The 21,936-nt window shown below is 45.8% G+C and overlaps 1 protein-coding gene across 6 annotated transcripts in view; it reads left to right on the forward strand.

The window, feature by feature from the left end:
• LOC126088514 (membralin) overlaps positions 1-21,936 on the forward strand; it is a 551,852-nt gene that overhangs the window by 340,872 nt on the left and 189,044 nt on the right. For all 6 annotated transcript variants that reach the window (XM_049906664.1, XM_049906661.1, XM_049906663.1 and 3 more), the window contains one exon: positions 16,456-16,588. In XM_049906664.1, coding sequence (XP_049762621.1) covers positions 16,456-16,588 — 133 coding nt within the window. The remainder of the gene's footprint in view (positions 1-16,455; positions 16,589-21,936) is intronic.

Below are 21,936 nucleotides of genomic sequence, written 5' to 3' on the forward strand. Positions count from 1 at the left end.
CAACCCTATCTGGCACGGATCCCACACTGCTGAGCAGTATTCAAGCAGTGGGCGAACAAGCGTACTATAACCTACTTCCTTTGTTTTCGGATTGCATTTCCTTAGGATTCTTCCAATGAATGTCAGTCTGGCATCTGCTTTACCGACGATCAACATTATATGATCATTCCATTTTAAATCACTTCTAATGCGTACTCTCAGATAATTTATGGAATTAACTGCTTCCAGTTGCTGACCTGCTATATTGTAGCTAAATGATAAGGGATCTTTCTTTCTTTGTATTCGCAGCACATTACACTTGTCTACACTGAGATTCAATTGCCATTCCCTGCTCCATGCGTCAATTCGCTGCAGATCCTCCTGCATTTCAGTACAATTTTCCATTGTTACAACCTCTCGATATACCACAGCATCATCCGCAAAAAACCTCAGTGAACTTCCGATGTCATGCACAAGGTCATTTCAGTATATTGTGAATAGCAACGGTCCTACGACATTCCCCTGCGACACACCTGAAATCAGTCTTATTCGGAAGACTTCTCTCCATTGAGAATGACATACTGCGTTCTGTTATCTAGGAACTCTTCAATCCAATCACACAATTGGTCTGATAGTCCATATGCTCTTAGTTTGTTAATTAAACGACTGTGGGGAACTGTATCGAACGCCTTGCGGAAGTCAACAAACACGGCATCTACCTGGGAACCCGTGTCTATGGCCCTCTTAGTCTCGTGGACGAATAGCGCGAGCTGGGTTTCACACGATCGTCTTTTTCGAAACCCATGCTGTTTCGTACAGAGTAGATTTCTATTCTCCAGAAAAGTCATTATACTCGAACATAATACGTGTTCCAAAATTCTACAACTGATCGAACGTTAGAAATATAGGTCTATGGTTCTGCACATCTGTTCGACGTCCCTTCTTGAAATCGGGGATGACCTATACCCTTTTCCAATCCTTTTCCTTCGCGTACTCTGTGCAAAAAAATGTCATCAGCAAGCAATCCCAGATCGCTGTTCGCCGCATGCGTTGGACGTTTCATATGTAGAGAGAACAAGAGCGGCCCTATCGAGAGAACAAGAGCGGTCCTATCACACTCCCCTGACGTACTCCTGACGACAACTTTGCCTCTGGTCAATGTTTGTCGTCCAAGACAGACAACTGGGTCTTCTAGCCATACACATATCTGAGGACCTATTTCATATCTTCAGACATTCGTTAACACTCTTGAGTGTCAGACTGTGTTAATTTCCGAAAACTGTAGGAAATACGCAATCTCCCTGTTACCCTTAATACACGGTTCGCAGGAGAAAAAGCGCAAGCAGATTTTCGCACGACCGTTGCTTTCTAAATTGGTGTTGGTTTATGGATGGAAGCTTTTGTGCCGCAAGGGAATGTATTATATTCCAACTTCTGGTCGAGAATTCTGCAGCAAACTGACAAGGATATCGGTCTTTAACTTTTAAGGTCCATTCTTTTACCCTTCTCATACTGTATACTGGAGTCACCCGCGCTTTTACCCACTTGCTTAGGACTTTGCGCTGGGTGAGAGATTCGCGATAGATGTAAGCAAAGTAAGGGGCCAGTGCCGAAGTACAGGCGAATTGGGATTCCTTGTGGACCTAGCGAATTATTTCTTTTCCAATTTTTCACGTGCTGTGGGGTTAGGGTGGCTATGTCCGTACCAATGACTTTGTTGACGGAGTCACTTCGTCTCCCGCTGCAACGCCTCATCACTGTTAAAGTGAAGTATTCGAAGGTGTTCTTGTAAGTTTTGTAAACAGATGAAAATCGCATGGGGCCATGTCGGGGACTGTGTGGAGGATGATGGACGACAGAGAACCCAAGGCGTCAGATTGCTGCAGATGTCACAGCGCTCCTATGTAGTTTTGGCATTGTCATGCTAAGGAGAGGGCGTTCCATGTGTGGACGACCACCTCGGATTCGAAACTCGATTACAGGACGCTATTCCTCACGCACCGTCATAAGTACGTTATGCACCGCCATGTAACCCTCTGTAATTCGGAGCGCTCTAGCGCCAGGGGGCTGCAAATGTGTAGATATGATGAATGAAGATGTAGAATGTTAGTAGCGTCTGTTTTATTGAAAAAGCCTTAATAGTTTTCACATTAAGAATGCGGAGGCATTATTTTTCGGCACACCCTCGCAAATGTGATTTATTCTCTTTTTATTTCTATATCCAGACAGCTGTGTTTATTGCATTACAGTTCAAGATGAGTCGATTTCGAAGCGACAAGGCTACATCTTCAGGCACCTAGATATTAATAGAAAGTCAATTACAAATAATCTTCACATAGTTGTTAGGATACAAAGTGCTAACACGCTTGTTATATATGTAGTCTGAGAGTGGTAATCAAAAAGTTTTGACTAATGTATCGAAAAAATAAAATCGTAATTAATTATTTGTTCGTTCGCAGGTAAAAGCCCTAGTAGACACTAAACTCCCTTCACAGTACCATACCAAAGGAGCAAAAACAAAATGGAGCCGTAGGCCATTGATAAAGTGAAATGTTGCAGCTGTGCCAGGAAAAGTACACTGACTCCTCTCTGTATCTTCTTTTAATGTAACCTGGTAAGGGTCCCGGATGTGATGAGCAGTACTCGAGAATCGGTCGTACATGTGTTCATTGAGCCACTTCTCTGTGAATGTATTACATTTCCTTGAGATTCTCCCAGTGAATCTCAGCCTGGCGTCTGCATTTTCTACAATTTGTTTTCATGTGATAATTCCACTATAGATCGCTCCAGAAGGTTGGCTTATAAATTTTACAGTAGTTATTGTTTCCAGTGATTTGTCGCCAATGGAGTAACGAAAAATCACTGAATATCTTCGCTTATTTTTCTGCAGTACTTTACAGTTATTTACGTTCAGGATCAACTTCCAGTTTCTGCACCAATTGTCGATGCTCTGGAGGTCTTCCTTCATTTCGCAACAGTTTTATGCTGCTGCAGTCTCCCTGTAGACAGCAGCGTCGTCTGCGAAGAGCCTCAGTGAGTCTACAACATTATCAAAAAATGATTCAAGTTGCTCTGACACTATGGGACTTAACATATGAGGTCATAAGGTCTCTAGAACTTAGAACTACTTAAACCTAACTAACCTAAGGACATCACACACATGCATGCCCGAGGCAGGGTTCGAACCTGCGACCGTAGCGGTCGCGCGGTTCCAGACTGAAGCGCCTAGAACCGCTCGGCCACATCGGCCGGCTCCAACATTATCCACTCGACTATTAACTTAGTATTTTCCACTACGGTTACACTGACACATATATTATTTTTTGCTAAATTTGTGCTGATAAAAAACATTTTTGGCCTTTTCCTGTGAAATAATTTCCCATGTCTTTGCTTGAATTAACATGACACAGTTGTCCCAGTCGTTCTGCCGTACGCTGAGCTCTCAGTTCAGGAGTTTGACATTTTTCTTTTTCTGTGTTTAGTTATTTCCTGAACTTTTAATAAGCATTGTTTTGGAGCCAGTAGAAGGGTGTTAGCAAAGCATCAGTTAAAGTAGTGCCAGACGCACTTGTGAATTTGAACAGCACATCCCCCTGTGCGTGTTTTAAGATTTGCTTGTTGTTTGCTGCGGACACAAGTTTGTATAACCAGATACTTGCTGCGTAATCAGTGGTTATGGAAATCTGTCGCATTTCCTCACAGTTAGCTGCGTTAACTTGTTGGGTGTGCTCCGCGGGCAGTTTTCTGGGTTTTGTTGCATTGTTTGTGTTGGTGGATTATATAAAATTAAGCTTTTAATGCAACTGGATCTCAAACTAAGGCTTCATTGTGTTTGTTGATGGAAGTGTTTTCTATTTCGACTGTGGGATGTCTGCGTAGGAAGAGTTGTCGTTTTAAGAGTATTGATGTAATTTTCTGTGGCCATAGCTGCTTCGTTGTCCGCGCGCCAGTGCTGCATTGTGGAGAGGGTCCCCATTTGTGACTCTCTCTATTGTGGATGTTAAGTTCCTATATAACTACTCTGGACGTGGCCATCATCTCCCATATGACGTAGGAGAGGTTCGATTGACAAGTTCCAGTATACAGGGCTATGAATCAATATGTTTTGTAGTTCTTTTGATTACCTTTCCAGTGGCATGTATCTAGTTCACAATCGGTAAGGTGTGTTGCGGAACGTTGTCTCAACGAGTATATATTAAAGACAGTACAAGTGAACACCACAGTTATTTTGGAATTTTCATGGTATTGAAACTAGCGTGGGCATTATTCTGTATTTCCGAAAGAATTGACCGGCCCCTTCAATTCTAGCCATGATGATACTCTGGCGACGGCACTTAATTGTTAGGGAAAGCAACCTGAGACTATCGTATTTCAAGTTGGCCTGAGTAACGAACTTCTACGTAAGCGAGATGATCTTGGATGCCTTGCAACGTGCTGCTCAGAAGAGATCTCCACCCCCTCATACTCTTACGGATTTATGGACGGTCCTGCAGGATTCATGGCGACAGTTTCGTCCAGCACTACTTCAGTCATTAGTCGAGTCTTTGCCGCGTCGTGTTGCGGAACTTCTGCTTGCTCGCGGGGCCGTACAGGATATTAGGCAGGTGTACCAGTTTTGTGGCTCTTCGGTGTACTTTTCCGACGAGGAGCGCAAATAATTGTAATTTTATGTGAAGTTTGACACTGCGTTTGTCATAGCTCCGCAAAAAGCGCCATATGCGCTGAATCTATTTTTGTCCTGCGAAAACAGATTAGGCATTGTGTATCTTCACCGTTGTCACTTAAATCACTGAAGTTTATATGGGAGCCATATTATAAGAACGGCCTGTATTGCAGCTAAAGTTGATGTAAAATATGTTCAACAGATCTAAGCTACAGCAAAGAATGATGACTTCCTGTGATTAAAAAATCGGTTATCTAATATTTATATGCCACAATGAAACACATTCTGTAACTAAAACATACCAAAAATTCATCTTTGGTCTGAAATAAAAATACAAGATTCAGGACTGTCACAGAGAATGCTTCTTGTTCAACGCATTCTGCTTGACTTAAACCAGTGCCGTCTGAAGAAGTTCATGCTAATACCGCACGAGTGCACGACGTGTTGGAGAGTTTGGTTGGGGTAGCGATATTTGGATAAGGCACCATATTTGGATCCTTTACTTTATGCATTGTAGAGCTCATGCTAACTAGATTCTTTGCTTAAAACGATCGTTCCTGTCATATCTCTGAATTGTTACCATCTATCTTCGGACACCCTGTATATTGGGGATTAATACAACACCTTTTTTGGAATATATTCTGAAGAGACAAAGAAACTGATACACCGGCCCAATATCGTGCACGGCCCCCGCGAACACGCACAAGTGAAGCAACTCGACGTGGCACTGACTCGAGTAACGTCTGAAGTAGTACTGGAGGGAACTGACAACATCAATCCTGCAGGCTGTATCCGTAAGAGTAGGAACGGTTGGAGATCTCTTCTGAGCAGCACGTTGCAAGGTATCGCAGATATGCTCAATGTTCATGTCTGCGGGGAGTGGTGGCCAGCGGAAGTGTTTAAACTCAGAAGAGTATTCCTGGAGCCATTCTGTAGCAATTCTGGACGTGTGAGGTGTCGCATTGCCCTGCTGGAATTGCACAAGTTTGTCGGAATGCACAATGGACATGAATAGATGCAGGTGATCAGACAGAATGCTTACGTACGTGTCACCTGTCAGTCGTATCTAGACGTATCAGGGGTCCCATATCATTCCAACTGCACACGCCTCACACTATTACAGGGCCCCCACCAGCTTGAACAGTCCTCTGCTGATGTGCAGGGCCGACGGATGCATGAGGTTGTCTCCATACACATACAGGTCCATCCGCTCTATAAAATATGAAACGAAACTCGTCCGACCAGGCAACATCTTTCCAGTCATCAACAGTCCAATGTCGGTGTTGACGGGCCCCGGGCGAGGCATAAAGCTTTGTGTCGTGCAGTCACCGTCAGTACACGAGTGGGCCCTCGACTCTGAAAGCCCATATCGATGCTGTTTCGTTGAAAGGTTTGCACGTTGACACTTGTTGATGGCCGAGCATTGAAATCTACAGCAATTTGTGGAAGGGTTGCACTTCTGTCACGTTGAACAATTCTCTTCAGTTGTCGCTGATCCAGTTCTTGCAGGATCTTTTTCCGGTCGCAACGATGTCGTAGATTTGATGTTTTCTCGGAGATGCTGTGTCTCATCGCTCGTGCGCCAACTATAATACCACGTTCAAGCTAACTTAAATCTTGATAACCTGCCATAACTTAAATCTTGATAACCTGCCACTGTAGTTGCAGTAACCGATCTAACAACTGGTCCAGACACGTGTTGTCTTATATGGGTGTTGCCGACCGCAGTGCCCAAATCTACCTGTTTACATATCTCTGTATTTGAATACGCATGCCTATACCAGTTTGTGTGGCGCTTCAGTGTAGGTAAGGTGGCGATATTTGGATAAGGGGCCATATTTGGCTACTTTATCTGTTGCATTTTAGATTGTTTGCTTCGAATGATCGTTCCTGTCATATCCCTGAATATTCACCATTTATCTTCGAACACCTTGTATATTGGAGGTGAAGGCAACACGTTTTCTGGAATATCTTTTCATCGTGTTGGAGCGGTTAAATTTCGAATAAAAGAAAGAGAGCCATCTCTACTACTGTGTTGCGTTGCTCGGTTGTGTGAAATATACGTTCATATTTTGCTATTCGCGAGACAACGGCGTTGCTTTTTGCCGGCGCCCGACCTCGGCAGCGCCCGCGGCTGGCTGCGGTGGTGCTATGCCCTATGGGATAACAGGCTCGCGGCACCGCTGTGTGCCGGCGAGGCGGCTCCGGCCAGCGGCGCGCGTCGCTCGCGGGCGGCTGATTGGTCGCGTCGCGTGGCGGCGGGAGACGGCTGCCAGGCGTCATTAAAAGTTGCGGCGGCTCTGCTCCGCCTGTGCGCCGGCCGGCCGCGGTAATTACTTGTCGCAGCCGTGAGCGGCCCGGCGCCGGCGCCCGCGCTGCATCCCTAATGACCGCTCGCCATAAATCTTCCCTCCCGGAACACCACCTCGATTAAAACTTACCCGCTCGTTGCCCTGTGGATCACACCCTCGTCTCCTCTCCTGTCCTCCGTCTCCGAGCCACTCATCGCTTCGATTCTTTCGCTTTCGATCGGTTCTGTGTTGCCGGTATACCGCGTCTTGCATGGTCTGTCTCATCTCTTTGCACATCTACGTCAACAGTACACAACAGTGCGAGGTGGCGCAATAATAAAGCGCAGTAGACTCGTGACCTAGGGTAGGGATTTTTATATCCCTGTCCAGTTATCCAGGTTTAGATTTTCCGTGTTATCTGTATACTAAGGTGACAATACGCATGCACAGCGAGAGGCACATATACAGATGGCAGTAGTATGATGTACTGAAGGTGTAAAACGGCAGTGCATTGGCGGAGATGTCATTTGACTCAGTTGATTCGTGTGAAACGGTTTCCGACCCTAATGTGGCCGCACGACGGGAATAAAGAGACTTTGAACGTGAAATAGTAGTTGGAGCTAGTCACATGGGACACTCCGTTTCGGAAACCGTTAGGAGTTCAGTATTAAGAGATCCATATTGTCAAGAGCAGGCCGAGAATACCACGTATGAGGCATCACATCTCACCATTGGCAATGCAGCGGCTGACGGCCTTCACTCAACGACGGAGAGTAGGGGCGTTTGCGTAGTGTTGTCAGTGATAACAGACAAGCAACACTGCGTGAGATAACCGCAGAACTCAATGTGGGACGTAGGAAGAAATCATCCTTTAGGACAGTGCGGCGAGTGGGCTGTGCAAATGCCTTTGCCAGCCGCACGACATCGTCTGCAGCGCCTCTCCTGGGCTCTTGACGATATCGGTTTCATCCTGGACGACTGGAAAACCGTGGCCTGGTCAGATGAATCCCGATTTCAGTTGGTAACAGCTGATGGTAGGGTTTCAGTGTGACGCAGACCCCATGAAGCCGTGGACCCAAGTTGTCAACAAAAGCACTGTGCAAGCTGGTGGTGGCCCCATAATGGTGTGGCCTTTATTTACATCAAATGGACTGGCTGCTCTGGTCCAACTGAACCGATCATTGACTGGAAATGGTTATGTCTGGGTATTTATAGACCATTTGCAGCCATTCATGGACATCATTACGGATGAAAATGCGCCATGTCACAACGTTTGTTCGGTATTGCTTTTAAGAACATTATGGACAATTCGAACGAACGGTTTGGCCATCCAGATCACCAGACACGAATCCCATCGACGATTTATGAGACATAATCGACAGGTCAGTTCGTGCACAAAATCTTGCAGCGGCAACAATGGGCGGCTGTAGAGACAGCACGGCTCAATACTTCTGCAATAGACTTCCTGTGACTTGTTGAGTCCATGCCACGTCGAGTTGCTACACTAAACGTGGCAAGGCGAGCTCCGACACGATATTAAGAAGTATCACATTAGTTTTGTCGCCTCCGTGTAAAGCATTGAGGGTGAATGCTAGGGTGATTCCTTTGAAAGTGTTCTGAGCTTGTGTTCCATCCTTAATGATCTCTCTCTCTCTCTCTCTCTCTCTCTCTCTCTCTCTCTCTCTCTCTCTCTAATCAAAACCGAAGTCCCGCCACAACGGGGCTATGGAAAGGTTGTATTAAAAAGTGATCACCACACCATTTAAGGCATTTATCCCACAAAGAGACGAGGCGATGAATTCGTTTTTCGTACAACGCTATCGGACACTGACGGGTCGACAACTGCACCCAGTCTTGCACTTCCACGTCCGACTGAAACCGATGCCCATGCATGTCTTTCTTCAGGTCGCCAAAGATATGAAAACCAGGCGGTGCAAGATCCGGGCTGTACTGAGGATGTTGCAGTGTTTCCCAAATAAATTGCTGCAGCGTAGTCTGCGTCCGATTGGCACTGTGCGGCCGATCGTTATCGTCCAACTTACCGAAACTTCCGTAAGCAACTTTGGATTTCTTTGGCGGTTGAGAAGTGGGATGTTTCCACTGCTCTCTTTGGTGTTTGCCCTCGGTCTCTAAATCGTGGCACGAATTACGGTTTTTCGACTGCAGTCGCCCTCTGCAAGTCGAAATCCTCGAGCGCGGGGCCTCAATCAGTGCGCCGCGACCGAGCGAGGAGTCGCAGTGGTTAACACACTGGACTCGCATTCGGGAGGACGACGATTCAAAGCCCGTATCAGGCCATCCTGATTTAGATTTTGCGTGGTTTCCCTAAATCGCCTCAGGCATGTGCTGGGATTGTTCCTTTGAAAGGATACGGCCGACTTCTTTGCCCATCCTTCCCTAATCCGATGGGACCGATGACCACTCTGTTTGGTCCGCTCCCCCGAATCAACCAACCAAAGCGCAGCGCTGTGGAGACACTTTGCAGAAACTGCGACGCGTCATAAATTAAAAACGCCCACCTCAGCGCAGCGAATCGGACGACGGCTACGCTTCCCCAATTCTTCCCCAATGTACTTGGGACACACTGCAGCATCCTCCGTACAGACTGGATCTTTCGCTGTGTGATTCGCACATCTTTGGCGACCGGAAGAAAGGCGTGCATGGACGTCGGTTTCAGCAGGACGAGGAGGAGCAAGATTGGGTGCGGTTGTACATCTGTCAGCGGTCGACTGCATTCTACGAAACAGGAATTGATCGTCTCCTCTCCCACTGGGATACATTTCGTAACGCGTTTGGCGATTACTTTTGAACAGAAACATTCCATGATCTCGTTGTGGCTTCTGTTCTGTTTTCACTTGACTGCCCCTCATATAAATTTGACAGATAAATGCCTATTAGATGTATTTTGATGAAGTGTGTTGTCGTAACACATTCTCATTACTTACAAAAAATTTTATGTACTTGTTCGTTGACTTTTGGAATACGTTATATTTCTTTGAAAATTTTATTCTTTAACGAAGCCGGCAAGCAATTGCTAGGATGACGCGCAGCGCATGCCGTTCACAATGTGGCTCGATTCCAAACAACAAGCAACTAAATCTGCGCGCGATACCTGAGGGAGAAGCAAACCTACAGACGTGTAAACCACCACTTCTCTCTCCCCCTTTTCTGTTCCCTTTGCAGACGGTGCATATATAGAACGATTGACGGCAAACGTTCGGTTTTCTTATTTTTTTTTTCAGTTCATTTTCCTATCCCCCCCCCCCCCCCCCCCCCGCCAAGAAAGTTAAAGAGACGCTGCGCCCAGTAAAAGGCAGCCGTGGTCTCGGTATCCCTAGAATTTATAAAATGAGTTATTGATGTGGTAGGAGTTTCACTGGCAGATCAACAAGAACAATACCAGAACGATGCACAGATCACCGACGCCACATTAAATATCAGCGATTTGAACAGATCCACTGCTACTGAACACTGTCTCTGAACATAAAAACGATTATGTTCGATAAAACAAAAGTATTATCTCATGAAACCACCTACTGGGATTCTGTCACCAAAGGAACCGTTGAGATCAAAATGTGCAACAGCCACTTTAACTGACATACTGGCTACGCTCCTAATGGTGCAGGGAAACCGGCGCTTGATGCTGAAAGACAACATAGAATTCAATTGAATCTTCAGGCATTTAAAGCAACCAGCACCCCTATAACTGCTCTGAAGTCATAGGCATCAACATAAAAACTCTTGTATCACATCTAGGATCCGTGAGTTCGTGACCTCTGCAAGATGTAATCGGCGAATTGAGATACCTAACGGCCTATTGAAATCTAATTTCCTGATGACGACGACGTAGGAAGTCGTCGAAAGCTCGAGATTGACGAGTCTCACGCGACAAGAATTCCGTGAAGCGTATATTCAAGAACATAGCCGCTAAAAACTACGCTCACACAACGAGTTTTTAACTTTTTCCCACATTGCGACATTCCAGGATTCGCTTCAGTGTTACTTTGTGCGTCAGACCTACAATTTCCTTAAAATAATGACGAAGTTTGACACTAGTACACTTCTGTTGGTCAGTTATGTCCTCTTTACAATGTAGTAATTTTGCTAATTTCATCGCTTATCTCATTTCTACTACTACTACTACTCATTGCTTTCGTCTTTCTTGGATGTACTCTCAGTCCGTATTGTGCACTGATTGCACTGTTCATTTACATTCAGTAGGTCCGACAATTCTTCAGTTTCACAGAGGATAGCAATGTCAACAGCGAATCTTATCATTGATATCCTTTCACCATGATTTTTAATCTCACTCCTGAACCTTTGTTTTCGTCATTGCTTCTCCGACGTATAGATTGGCAATGGGAGCGAAAATCCTCATCCTTTTCTTGCGCCCTTCCTTATGTGAGGACTTCGTTCTAGGTGTCCCATTCTTCCATATGAGTTGTAGTTTCCCAATTTATTTTCGTCGTAGTCACTTTGCAAGATGACTGTCACAGGAAGTAATAAGTTACTTGACTCTCTTTGGGAGTAAGCTCTCAGAATTTAGCAGCCCCCCCCCCCCTCCCCCCTCTCTCACTTAACTAGTCGAACGAGTGTTTTGTAAACCACTTGTTTTGTGGGTGGATTACTTAGCAGCCTTCTGATGAATCTGTCTGGAATCTACTTTTCTACGATTAGTTTCATGAAATCCTTCAACTTAAATTCGCTCTGTACGAAATCTCCTATATGGTCATGACTATTTTCAGCGATTGACCGGTAGTCGTGTAATCAAGAAGAACTGTTCTTTCTTCCTATTTATGCACAGTAAGTCTATTTTTGTACGCATATACACGTATTGTATACGTCAGGTTCATATTTCGTTAGAGGTGAATCACAACAGCAATGAAAGTGGTTCGTTGCAAGTACCAGCAACTTTGTTAACGCATGGTATTGCGGTCGTGATCGAACCAGGAGTAGCTGTTTCAAATCCCGTTTGGGGAATAGTTTTCATTTCCATTGTTTGACCGGAAACTGGATGAGTGGTGCTGGCATAAAGTTCTCGCCATTACTCGGCTATATCCTGAAGCAAATTTCAAACTCTCTCTGCAAGGCAGCGCTGCGTGGCGGGTAGCCATCCGGCAAGATGTAGGGGATTTAACTACTGCTGCTGTGGAAATATGAAGAGGTCTTAGTCAGCTGCTAACCTCTGCTGACGTATTGTTTGCTTCTTCAGTCACCAACTAATCGTTAGTAGCAGGCTGCTAGAAGCTCCTGTGTCAATTGTAGTTGTCTAGTTCTCCGTAATATACAGAGAGAAGGCAGTGCTGTGTCACAGTAAGCATCTATAATGTAAATGTAGTAATGATTAATACAATGTGAGTAATAGTATCCAGAAAACAGGCTATATTCGCATTAGAAGTTTTTTTACTCTTCCTTTTCCTGTTGCATCCAGGGAATACTTTAGCCATCGGTTGACTTGCTGAAGGTTTAATGTAGTATTCTAGCTATGTACCAGGCCATGATACAAGTTTAGCAGGTTTCCGTAACAAAAGGTTGGGATATTACGCGGAGGGTGATATGTGCTGTCTTGTTTTGTTGTTCGATTTGTACCTTGCATTGCATTTTCGAATGAGGCTCTAACGAGACAGATTTGTTTCTGAATTTCTTTCGGAAACTTCGCAGATTAAAGGAAAGCATGTTCCCTGTATGAGGTGTTGAAGGCCGTAAAATCACTGTTGAGACAGTTACGAATATTCAGTCACCTCGTCTTATTATTGGGCAGTGGAATTGTGCAAATTGGCACTACAAACTTGTTGTGCAAATAGGCACTACAAACTTGTTTCACAAACAGTCGTGGCGGGTAGTCTTTCTCGTACATGTCTAATGAAATCGTACCTTGTCTCGAAGAAAACTGTACTGTTCATCGGCGACATTGGACTGTGGCATTCATGAAGCTATGGGAAGACCGATGTCGTCCGTTTCTCAATAGTGAAATGTGCTGCCTGCTCCAGACCATTGACAGAAAGTAAAATTTATCTGTGAATGGCATGCTTCACAATTAAATGACGTCGTTAGAGCATTACGAGACGAGAGAAATTTTATTATTTGTCAGTTGGTTTTCGCAGGGCAACAGGAGTCATGCTAATGTGAACGTTGTTGCTCTACATTCTCGCGGTTGCTAATTCAAGTAACAACTTTATGTGTGGTAATAAACATTTCACCCTCCGACCTCATCGTATGGAATAAAAGACCTGATTTACAACTACCTTTTGTCTTTTATTTACGTGCATCTACCAAGATCGATAGTCCAAAAATTTCCAAAGATATAGCACCATTTCTTCATCATCCTTCGAAGTAAAATATTACAGGTAATATTAAGTGCAGTTTCGTGATAAACATTAAGAAAAGCGGATAGAAAACGGCTCCAGTTGAAGTTGGATGCCCCTGTTGCTAACGCAGAGTACTAGAAATTTCACAATCGTAATAAAGCGATCGATTACAAAGCTACTTTTCTCTATATCGGATACACATAGTGCAGTTAGGTTGAGGAATAGGTCGACACTCAGAAATTTTCTGTCGGTTGATAATACACTAAAGAAATTTTAGGGTTAATAACTTCAATAAGTTACTCAAGAAATGCACAAAATGTTGGACTGAGTTCGGGGCACAACCAAAATCGCGAATAAGGCGGGCTGAAGTAGAGGCGACACGCCGCGTTTGACACTCTGGTGCTATTATGAGAGTGCTTGGTGGTGTCTGTTCTTTAGGACATATCCGAAAGAAGAGACACCAAGCATTCATATAACCGAACACCTTGATGGGCTATGAATCCACCACCGTCAGTGCAGATGCACAAATCTAAAATTAGCAATCGCAGAGGACATGGATAGAGACTACACGTAAGTGGTAGTGCTAGGTGGGAATGTGAGTCAGCCGAGGAGCTTGCCATAATAGTCCATGCATTTGCAGTCTGAGTGGTGCATTGGTTAATGCGTCCACCAAGTAAGTTGGAGATCCTGGGTTGAAGTCCTTGTCTGGGACACATTTTCACTCATCACTGCTGATTCCACATAAAGCCCCAATGGAGATCCCTCCCCTCCCCCTCTCCCCTACCCTTCCACCTTGCCCCCTCCACTCCCCCTCACCTTACCTCTCGCCCCTCCCCTTGACTATCCCCTCTCCCCTACCCTCACCCATCCCCTCCCCTCTCCCCACCACTCTCAACTCCCCCTCCCCTCACCTCCCCTCTCCCAAGTCCCTCTCTCCATTCCAACTCCCCTCCCCCTCCCCTCACACCTCCCATCTCCCCTCCCCATCCTCCCTCTGCATCCCCTCTCACCCCTCTCCTCCCCCTTCCCCATCTCACCCTCCCTCTATCTCCTGCTCCCCTCCCCTCTCCCCCTCCTCTCCTTTCTCCCTCTCCTCCTCCTCTCCTTTCTCCCTCCCCCTCCTCTCCTTTCTCCCTCTCCCCCTCCTTTCTTACTGTCCCCCTCCCCCTCCTTTCTCCCTCTCCCCTCTCCCCATCCTTTCTCCCTCTCCTCCTCCTTTCTCCCTCTCCCCGTCCTTTCTCCCCTCCCTTCTCCCTCTCCCCCTCCATTCTTCTTCTCCCCCTCCTTTCTCCTGCTCCCCCTCCTTTCTCCCTCTCACCATCCCCCTCCCCCTCCCACCCTCCCCTTCCCGTCCCCCTCTACCCTCCCCCTTTCCCCCTTTGACCCCATTCCCCCTTTGACCCCATTCCCCCTTTGTCCCCTTTCCCCCTTTGTCCCCTTTCCCCCTTTGTCCCCTTTCCCCCTTTGTCCCCTTTCCCCCTTTGTCCCCTTTCCCCCTTTGTCCCCTTTCCCCCTTTGTCCCCTTTCCCCATTTGTCCCCTTTCCCCCTTTGTCCCCTTTCCCCCTTTGTCCCCTTTCCCCCTTTGTCCCCTTTCCCCCTTTGTCCCCTTTCCCCCTTTGTCCCCTTTCCCCCTTTGTCCCCTTTCCCCCTTTGTCCCCTTTCCCCCTTTGTCCCCTTTCCCCCTTTGTCCCCTTTCCCCCTTTGTCCCCTTTCCCCCTTTGTCCCCTTTCCCCCTTTGTCCCCTTTCCCCCTTTGTCCCCTTTCCCCCTTTGTCCCCTTTCCCCCTTTGTCCCCTTTCCCCCTTTGTCCCCTTTCCCCCTTTGTCCCCTTTCCCCCTTTGTCCCCTTTCCCCCTTTGTCCCCTTTCCCCCTTTGTCCCCTTTCCCCCTTTGTCTCCTTTCCCCCTTTGTCCCCTTTCCCCCTTTGTCCCCTTTCCCCATTTGTCCCCTTTCCCCATTTGTCCCCTTTCCCCCTTTGTCCCCCCTTGCCCCCCTTTGTCCCCCCTTGCCCCCCTTGTCCCCCTTTGGCCCCCTTTGGCCCCCTTTGGCCCCCTTTGGCCCCCTTTGGCCCCCTTTGGCCCCCTTTGGCCCCCCTTGCCCCCTTTGGCCCCCCTTGCCCCCTTTTGTCCCCCCTTGCCCCCTTTGCCCCCCTTTCCACCCTTTGCCCCCTTTCCACCCTTTGTCCCCCTTGCCTCCCTTTGTCCTCCTTGCCTCCCTTTGTCCTCCTTGCCTCCCTTTGTCCTCCTTGCCTCCCTTTGTCCCCCTTGCCGCCCTTTGTCCCCCTTGCCACCTTTGCTGCCCCCTTGCTCCCCCCTTTCCGTGCTATCCACCTTCAGTTTACATAACATGTCTCAGTGTCTTCACATAGCTCACGTGATGTGAGATAGCCACAGGTTTACATCTGATATCAGACTCTCCCCTTGGTGGATTGACCATAAATTCAGACATTGGATTATTGATTCGGAGATGGTTGTTCAACAATATGCTACTGAAACACACCAGAGATGCTCATATGCACCTTTGTACTGACATGAATTTCTCGTTGCTCAGCTATGCTCCAGTGTTGTGCTACTGATGAAGAAAGTTCAGTTTATTAGATGGACGCGATACTGGAGTATGATGCTTAGTCCTGGTTCGGTCGAGCTGTGTGCGAGCTATCCTGCGAAGATTGGACGCTGGTCTTAACTCTGCTCTCCACATTTGCATATTATGTCGCTAGTTGGACATATTTGGAACTTTATTGATGTGCAACATTTGCTACGTAAAGTACTCACACCGAAGCAGCTGAGTTCTCGTTGCTGTAAGAATCGAGTGAGAAATTTTATGTTAGGATCACATCGTTTTTGATCGTTTGTTATTGTGCATTGGAATTGTATCGTAACAATTTTTTCAGCGACAAATTATTATATATAATGTTGAACAATTAAGTGCACAATGTAAATATGTGTTATTACTGATTGTTGCAGAATTTAATGAAGATTACCTTTTATAAACATTTATCAAACCGTGGGATTGGAGATACGGTATTTTGATTTGAATAAAAAGAGAGAGAGTGAGAGAGAGAGAGAGTGAGAGAGAGAGAGAGAGAGAGAGAGAGAGAGAGACTGGGTGATGGTGGAGGTTAATGAACCATTAGTTCCTTTAGGTTGTACCTTTAATAGTTTTAACTGAACTTAAAGATGTACCATATGTCCTCATGGTGTGTCTTATTTTAGGTATGGAGGCAATCATGTCGGAGTTCTTCAATGACACGACTACAGCCTTCTACATTATACTAATTGTGTGGATTGCGGACCAGTATGATGCCATCTGCTGTCACACGTCCATCACTAAGAGACACTGGCTGAGGTAAGTTATGAGGAGGAAGCATAGCGCGCGATTAGTCACCCATAGAAACCACTCGCCCAATACTTTCTTCATTTCTTATGTAATGCAGGCCAGCTCCGACATGGAACATGGTTTTTTTCCCATTTTGTTTTCAATATTGTGTTAGAGTTGGTGAAAGGCCAGTTACACAATATATGATTAGATCTTATGAAACGAAATACGAGTAGTGTTTGATACAGTGCTTAAGTTCAAGCCTTTGCTCTCCCCTTCATCTAACTGAAAACATTACTGCATTTTTTTTGCCACTGAAAGCTATTTCTCCACATGTTTTCTTCGGTCTTGAAGGTACTCTATTTTTGTTCTAGACTTAAATCAGCGCAACAATCATCGTTCGAACTACAATTCACAGAATCGTCCAAATTATTTCCTCTTTCGTCTAATACTCGTATTACCACGATTTCTAACCAAATGCAGACATCATTGGAATGAATTCCAAGAAATTAAATAATAAATAACACACGCCCTTACGTATGTCCTCAGGAGAAATAAGTGATTTCGATTTCGTACCACCGTCTTCTTTTTCTTCTTTTGCGTTGTTGAAAGCATTAATTGGATTTCACATCACTGTGGTACCAGCGCTACAATAGATGGTATTAGGAACCAATGCTACTTGTTACGGATATTAAGTGAGTTACAGATTCGAGTGTATAGTAACTGTGAACAACTGCATTGGAGATACTTTCAACTGACACTGAAATGTGCTTTACAAATTACGATCGCAAGTTTAACGATGTACCATCAACCAAGGGTATGTGCCTGCTGTGTTGCGCATGGGTATACATTTCTCCAGCGACCTTGCGAGCTGGGAACTTGGCAATTTTGAACATTTTTTGAAAATACTTGCAGTGTGTCTCAGCAACTTCTTTCTTTGTATCCCTACTGTATAAAAAATTTCAGGGCAGATTTCGACATCTCGGGTTCGACCGTTCCCATGCCAGATATTGTAAGTGTACAGATTGTCCATTAGACAATTTACTTAGTATGTCAACATTACATTTTGTGCATCATATATTTTTATGTGCACATAATTATTTTTTTCGTTGAATACAAGAGAATAATTTATGAACTTTTCGTTAACGTTACGGAAAGAAACAAAACGGGTACAAAATATGCCATAGCCAGACACTAAATTACTCACATACGGCTCAAAAGTACTACATAATATCTGTTCTTGAATTCTGTATTCAACAGGAATTGACTTCTTACAACAACCTTTACCAGCGAGTTCATTTGCGTTACAATATTCATAGTCTTTCCCCTAGTTACTTATGTCATTTTTAAATTCAACGGCTTCAGTGTTATCTAGTATCACTGCTTGACATCTCTTTCGCCAAATATTGGATAGTTCTTCAAAGAGCTTGTAACGGAACTGAAATGATGGTGGGCTGACAGTAATTTGGAGCCCGCGCGTCGGAAACGGGCGCGCTTGTGTGAGACTGCCAGTTAGTGCACCCTGATGCCATCTATTGGCGAAACTGGGAATTAGCGCTACCTGTCAGACAATGCACTAAGCTCTCGGAGTCAAATGTATTCTTTTTCTTGGTGATTATAAGTTATTACTGTATAATTTAATGTTGTAAAGCGCTAGTAGTAAATCATTATGACTGGTATGAACTCCAGGGTAATAAATATAAATATTCTTAAATACTAAATGATTTTGGTAAAAAGGTGGTAGGGGAATGCCCCCACTCTTGGTGATACGAGTGTAGCTAGGGGTAGCTGGAGACACAGGGACTGAACAATGGAATGGCCTGGGGAGTGTTGACGTGATCGGACGTGCGTAACTGTGCTCACGCAAAAGTGATTGTGCAACAGAGAAGAGGCGAATATCGTCGCCGTTTTTGGAGTGAAACGCGACGAATGGTTGTTGAAGCCGCCTCTATGCCTCTGGGGCTGATTGTAAGAGTTCCTGCGCCCAGATTTTATGGCGGACGTGCAGTAGCTTATACGAGTGCTACAGCTCGTAGTTCTAGCCGCCATTAAGGGCATGAGGCGTGAAGAGCTGCGTTAGCCACATGCATCTCACCACCAGCACCGACACGTCTACCCAAGGCAAGACTGCTTGCAATTGTTAAGTCGAACTTTGTATACATGTAAAAGGAGAATACCAGTTTTCTTTTATGCAAGTGCAGAGGACAGAATATAGTAATGAGTAAAATTACGACGCATGTTGTTCATTGTAAAGTGTAGTAACCTCAAACATAGTATAGTGAAATCAGACAGAGGCCACCATCGCCTCTGTCATTTACAATTCTTTTGGTTGTAGAATACTTTAGCGTATAAGAATGTTGAAAAGAGCAATGGTCACACCAGAATGAGTCGCCTATTTATAGTTACTTAAATTTTTCTGAGTAACCTTTCAAGTAAAGTCACTTAACTAATTCTGTATCAATTGTCCAAAGAGTAAAATCCAAAATCATTAAATAAGTCGAAGGATAGAATTTTGTTAACCCAAGTTGCATAAACTGTCTTGGTAGTAATTACCAAGCCAACTCACAGAAATTGAGAGAGTATTTGCTTTGTAGAATCATCTACACTCCTGGAAATTGAAATAAGAACACCGTGAATTCATTGTCCCAGGAAGGGGAAACTTTATTGACACATTCCTGGGGTCAGATACATCACATGATCACACTGACAGAACCACAGGCACATAGACACAGGCAACAGAGCATGCACAATGTCGGCACTAGTACAGTGTATATCCACCTTTCGCAGCAATGCAGGCTGCTATTCTCCCATGGAGACGATCGTAGAGATGCTGGATGTAGTCCTGTGGAACGGCTTGCCATGCCATTTCCACCTGGCGCCTCAGTTGGACCAGCGTTCGTGCTGGACGTGCAGACCGCGTGAGACGACGCTTCATCCAGTCCCAAACATGCTCAATGGGGGACAGATCCGGAGATCCTGCGGGCCAGGGTAGTTGACTTACACCTTCTAGAGCACGTTGGGTGGCACGGGATACATGCGGACGTGCATTGTCCTGTTGGAACAGCAAGTTCCCTTGCCGGTCTAGGAATGGTAGAACGATGCGTTCGATGACGGTTTGGATGTACCGTGCACTATTCAGTGTCCCCTCGACGATCACCAGTGGTGTACGGCCAGTGTAGGAGATCGCTCCCCACACCATGATGCTGGGTGTTGGCCCTGTGTGCCTCGGTCATATGCAGTCCTGATTGTGGCGCTCACCTGCACGGCGCCAAACACGCATACGACCATCATTGGCACCAAGGCAGAAGCGACTCTCATCGCTGAAGACGACACGTCTCCATTCGTCCCTCCATTCACGCCTGTCACGACACCACTGGAGGCGGGCTGCACGATGTTGGGGCGTGAGCGGAAGACGGCCTAACGGTGTGCGGGACCGTAGCCCAGCTTCATGGAGACGGTTGCGAATGGTCCTCGCCGATACCCCAGGAGCAACAGTGTCCCTAATTTGCTGGGAAGTGGCGGTGCGGTCCCCTACGGCACTGCGTAGGATCCTACGGTCTTGGCGTGCATCCGTGCGTCGCTGCGGTCCGGTCCCAGGTCGATGGGCACGTGCACCTTCCGCCGACCACTGGCGACAACATCGATGTACTGTGGAGACCTCACGCCCCACGTGTTGAGAAATTGGCGGTACGTCCACCCGGCCTCCCGCATGCCCACTATACGCCCTCGCTCAAAGTCCGTCAACTGCACATACGGTTCACGTCCACGCTGTCGCGGCATGCTACCAGTGTTAAAGACTGCGATGGAGCTCCGTATGCCACGGCAAACTGGCTGACACTGACGGCGGCGGTGCACAAATGCTGCGCAGCTAACGCCATTCGACGGCCAACACCGCGGTTCCTGGTGTGTCCGCTGTGCCGTGCGTGTGATCATTGCTTGTACAGCCCTCTCGCAGTGTCCGGAGCAAGTATGGTGGGTCTGACACACCGGTGTCAATGTGTTCTTTTTTCCATTTCCAGGAGTGTAGAATGATCAGAAATAGTAATATTCAGAATTAAGTTTAAATTCAACTCAAGCCATTTCACTTTGAAACGTGCCAAAAATTGATTTATTCTTTTGCTCCTTCAGAGCTGGCGACCGTAGTTATAAGTATTTTCAGGAGGATTCGACGGTAAGTCTGCTGCTCTCGTCGTGCTGATAGGATTATCCACTGCTGCTAGCAGTGGTGATTGGATACGTAAGCTCACTACCAAGTTAAGTGGGTCAGGTAGGCAGTGTTACCGTGTGAACTGTAGGGCACTGTAGGCCGTGGATCGAACCCGTTCAATCATCACAGCTCTTAGGGAAATAGTCCGGTTAGGAGTGTACTAATCATTAGGTAAATACTGGCGAGTAACGGTCAAAAATGTATACGCAAGTGAATGTAGCAAGGTCCACGTAGCACCTGGTGCAATGGCGTGGGTAGGAGTGGAGTAAAAGTGAGCTGAGCTTGTAGCAGCTGTGCTGTATTCAAATATTAACAACGTGAATTCACTACTACCTCTTACCATTAGGACTGTGCTATTTACAGTTAAAATACGTAGCAGTAAGCGCAAAGTCCGTATTGGTTTTATACATACGGAATTAGGAAGCGGGTCATTCCGTCAGTGGAGGGGGTTAAAACAACCGAGTCAGTTGAGAACATACCCCATTTACTGATGGAAAGATTCGGCGGTTCGGTCGCAAGCTATTAGAATGGACCGTCATCGGCTCCGCTTATTTCCTCGTGATATATGAAAAATGAACAGAAAATAGAACTGCGTCAGTTTTTGTTTTGTTCTGCCTCTCCTCTACATTTAGAGTTCTTCTGTCTGCTAAAAGAACAACTGATTTTCATGTTTTTGGTTATCGGACAACTTTCAAAAAACGTAAGGAAGGCAGATGCCATCCACCAAACTGAAATATAACTTTACAATATCTCCCTGATTAAACCTAATCGTATTCGGCACATGACAGCGTGCAGAGAGTCTTACAGCTTACTGCTTACATAATTAAGCCATTAGATCAAAAATTTCCATAGGATGAAGTTTCACGAAGTAGAATTTCTGCCTATTTGTTTTAAGAGGGGTCTCCGTGATCCATGAATTTAAAAGGTAAGTACTTGTCGTTTTGTACTACTTGATTCCAATTGATTATTTGTAACGATTTCGTGGTATTGCACGGACAAGGCATGTTTGCAACATTGCTGTCGTTCCTAACATCCTTGAGATAACTATCACGCCCCTTGGGGTGATGGCGGTGTGGGGGAGGGGAAGGGTAATGGAGACCGGGCTCGGCAACTGCAGGCAGTCGCGAAACTATTTCGGGGCTGGCGACATCTGTGTTTCGGCTTGCCTAAT

This window comes from Schistocerca cancellata, chromosome 6, assembly GCF_023864275.1.
Source record: "Schistocerca cancellata isolate TAMUIC-IGC-003103 chromosome 6, iqSchCanc2.1, whole genome shotgun sequence".
Classification (NCBI taxonomy): domain Eukaryota; kingdom Metazoa; phylum Arthropoda; class Insecta; order Orthoptera; family Acrididae; genus Schistocerca; species Schistocerca cancellata.